Genomic DNA, 3,685 nt, shown 5'->3' with positions numbered 1-3,685 from the left:
CAAAAACAGCTTGAATTAAAATAGATTCTCTATCACTCTTTAAATAACATTCTCTAGGTTTGACAAGTACTCAAAACCTTAGTTTATTCGTACAATAAAAAAAGTATAATCTTGTAGACTGACTAGCATATAAATATAAATATCTGTGTAGATTACATAATGCATGCAAATTAAAGAGAGGCTCCAGAACTCTATCAAAGCTCATTAGATCACACTGTAGCCCACATAATACTAAATATACAGTAATGCTCACTCTTAGTATAGAAAGCAATGAGAACTTCACCTCAATATGGAATAGGGGAAAACATTCTCTTGAAGGTAGAAATGGTATCCATGCCTCACTGACTTCCTGCCTTTGTAGACCCACAATGACCTACACTGTTTGGTGTCAGGCTAATGGGAAGCTCAGAAGTGGGAGAACACAGCCTAAGATGGGAACCCCAGCCCTGGTGATAAATGAGGCATGCTGAGGCTGAGGATTCAGAGGTTACTAAACGCCTGGGTGTCCAGTGTGGTGGAGTCATGGATGAGCCTGGGTCTGAAAGGAGGGGGAACACCAGCTTAGTTCATCATTGAGTGTCAGCAGTGCAGATGAGCCTTCTGTGGGGAACTTAGGTAGCCCAATATGATGAAGGCTTCCGCCACAGTGGTTTGTGATGAGAGACACAGTCCTTGGTTCCAAATAGTTGATTGTTCATTGTGGTGAATAGGAGCATAGGACTTACTCAAGATGTATCAGAGATTTTGCAGGAAGGAATGACCAGGAAAGGATGCCTGTTGGCTGAAACCTCATTGGCATAGAGATCTCTGTGCTATATGACTAGTGGTTACAGTCTTCCCATTAGGGGGCATGCCATGTACTGCAAGGCAGGAAGGAAAGGACAGATAGGGAGTAAATGAAATCCCCAAACATCCTTATGTCTGAGGGTATCAGGATTTCTGAACCTACTTGACCTTCTCAGTTTTTGTCTAGTGACACAATTCCACTTGCTCCAGAATATAATCTAAAATATATGCTGAGACTATATGTTAGAGAGAAAGGTGAACATATTGTTAAGTGTTTTTGCATTGTTTCATGGAGAGAATTAGCTTTAAACCTAACATGAGCTTGACAAGAAGTTAGAAGTGAGATTATTTGCATTTCTTTGATAATTGTTGCTTGAAATTCTTTTTGTCATGTGGCATTCTTGAAGACACATTTGAGCTCTTCCATATCAATACCTAAATGTTATAAAATTTTATTGTTGCCATACACAAGATTATTGTAAGGTCTGAGTCCACTGTAATATAAAATTATTTTTATTCCTGGCCAGAAATAGTATATCATTTTGCATCCTAAAATAGATCTCTGACTCTGGGCACTTTGTAAAGCCCTTGCTGTGAGAAATGAAGACCTGAAAAAGTAGAGATCCTTTGTGGTCATCTTATTGGGGAGGCTTGAATGTAGATACCTGCTTGCATATTGTCTGGTCATCTAGCCTCCTGAGTAAGTTACAGCCAGTGAGAGGAGTCTCTCCTATAATTTAAATTGTTTGACACATGGAAAATTCTAGGTGAGTTTATAATGAACTGTTGAAAGATAAGGGCACAAACATAAACATGTATTATTACAAACACAGAGACATACATATAAATATGTACAAAGGAAGTATGCTGTGTTATGATTTGGGCAATGGTGACATAAATCATACCATAGTAAATGTTTTATATACCTCCTAATCAGGAAAAAAGCTCTTTGAAAATCACAATGTGGAAAGTAACAGAAGAATTGGATTTAGCAAAATTAAAAAAGATTTTATGGTGTTCACTGAGCAGTGACTTCTTGTGATAGGGTGTGCCTAGAAGGATAATTGACTTAAATGGGAAACCAACAAAGGAAAATGCCAAAGCAGTGGTAACAATAGTACAGTTAAAATTTAAAAGACATCATCTACAATATTTTTTAACATAATCCAATATTCCCCCTAACTAGTTCTTATGCTTTTCTGGAAAATTAACCTCACCCTAAACATTCTGTATCACTTAGCTGAATTATTTTTTATGAGAGCAAAAGACTGATGATAAGCAATGAACAACGGTCAAACATTCATACCCCAATATTCTCCTCTTCATAGTAAACACTTCCTTCCCCTGCTTATCCTCAGTTCAATATCCATGTGAGGTCAGAGGAGCTTATAATTCATTTCATAATCAGTCTGAGGAGTAATAATGTTCTTTGATAATGTATAGAACTAAGCTTGACATAAAGGACATTCAACACATAGTCATTTTTCCTAGATTACCCTCAGAACAGGTACTCTGTTATGAAAGGTGATGTGTGGGGATTTGAGTAAATGAGATGTAAGATAGAGCCACATCTGATAAACAGTCATTGTTTAAATGTTGCAGGTGCTGACAAAATGGAAGTCAACTTCTCCATCCCTCAGAATGGCTCAGAAGTGGTGTTTGATGATCCTACCAGTTCCAGAGTTATATGGATCTTCTTAGTTGTGGTACTTTCTATAACCTTTGTTCTTGGTGTACTAGGTAATGGGCTTGTGATTTATGTGGCTGGGTTCCGGATGGCACACACTGTGACGACAATCTGTTATCTAAACCTGGCTTTGGCTGACTTCTCGTACATGTCAAGTCTACCATTTCAGATCATCTCAATTGTCATGAATGGAGAATGGCTTTTTGGTTGGTTCCTTTGCAAATTTGTTCACATGATTATAAACATGAACCTTTTTCTAAGTATCTTCCTGATTACTTTCATTGCTATGGACCGCTGTATTTGTGTCCTGCACCCAGTATGGGCTCAGAATCATCGAACTGTGAATCTGGCAAGGAAAGTGATTGTTGGAACTTGGACACTTGTTCTGCTGCTTATATTTCCACATTTGATGTTCTTGACTACAGTGAGAGATGAAAGAGGGAAAGTGCACTGTATATCTAATTTTGAATCCTGGGCTGCCACCACCGAGGAGCAGGTAAAGGTGTCCATGACAGTAAGTTTAATTTCTGCAGTCACCTGTTTCATTATCGGCTTCAGCATTCCCATGATATTCATTGTCATCTGTTATGGACTCATGGCTGCCAAGATAGGCAGAAGAGGCTTTGTGAATTCCAGTCGTCCCTTACGTGTCCTCACTGCTGTAGCACTTTCTTTCTTTGTCTGTTGGTTCCCTTTTCAAGTGATTTTTCTTTTAGTCAATATTGGGAACACAGAGACACTGAATAATATTCACATGTGGGTGAACCCAGCCAGCACTCTTGCCTCCTTAAATAGTTGCCTCAATCCAATACTCTATGTTTTCCTTGGTCAGCAATTCAGAGAGAGACTGATCCATTCCCTATCAGCTAGTCTGGAGAGGGCCCTGAGGGAAGATTCAGCCCTGAACAGTGACAAAGTCAGAAACTTGTCTCTATAGACTGAAGACTCTGAGCCATAGGAAACGACAGGAGTGATGCCATGGAAATATTTTCTGTGCCACCCTACTCTCCCTTTCTGTCTCAACCCACTTTGCATAAGATTTTTGACTTTTTATCTAGAAGTCTAGAAGAAATACTTCTTTGTCCTCTGATTTGGAAGAAAAAAAATGAAAACAAATACCACTTTTGTTTTGGAAGTTCTTCAACTAAGTCCAGAGTGTGGGCTATTACTAAGGTGGCATAACAGTACAAGACACAAAATGAGATTACAGTT

At 38.8% G+C, this 3,685-nt stretch overlaps 1 protein-coding gene across 1 annotated transcript; it reads left to right on the top strand.

Moving 5' to 3' along the window:
- The first annotated feature begins 2,399 nt into the window (after positions 1-2,399).
- Positions 2,400-3,410, top strand: LOC127673768 (formyl peptide receptor-related sequence 7-like). The gene has a single exon (XM_052169530.1). It carries the CDS (start codon positions 2,400-2,402, stop codon positions 3,408-3,410), a length of 1,011 nt encoding a protein of 336 aa, XP_052025490.1.
- The last annotated feature ends 275 nt before the right edge of the window (positions 3,411-3,685 follow it).

This window comes from Apodemus sylvaticus, chromosome 23, assembly GCF_947179515.1.
Source record: "Apodemus sylvaticus chromosome 23, mApoSyl1.1, whole genome shotgun sequence".
Lineage (NCBI taxonomy): Eukaryota > Metazoa > Chordata > Mammalia > Rodentia > Muridae > Apodemus > Apodemus sylvaticus.
This window is presented reverse-complemented; position numbering and strand designations above follow the sequence as displayed.

What these genes read in the sequence shown, in the direction of transcription:
- LOC127673768 (XM_052169530.1), top strand. Translation starts at nt 2,400, where the DNA reads ATGGAAGTCAACTTCTCCATCCCTCAGAATGGCTCAGAAGTGGTGTTT.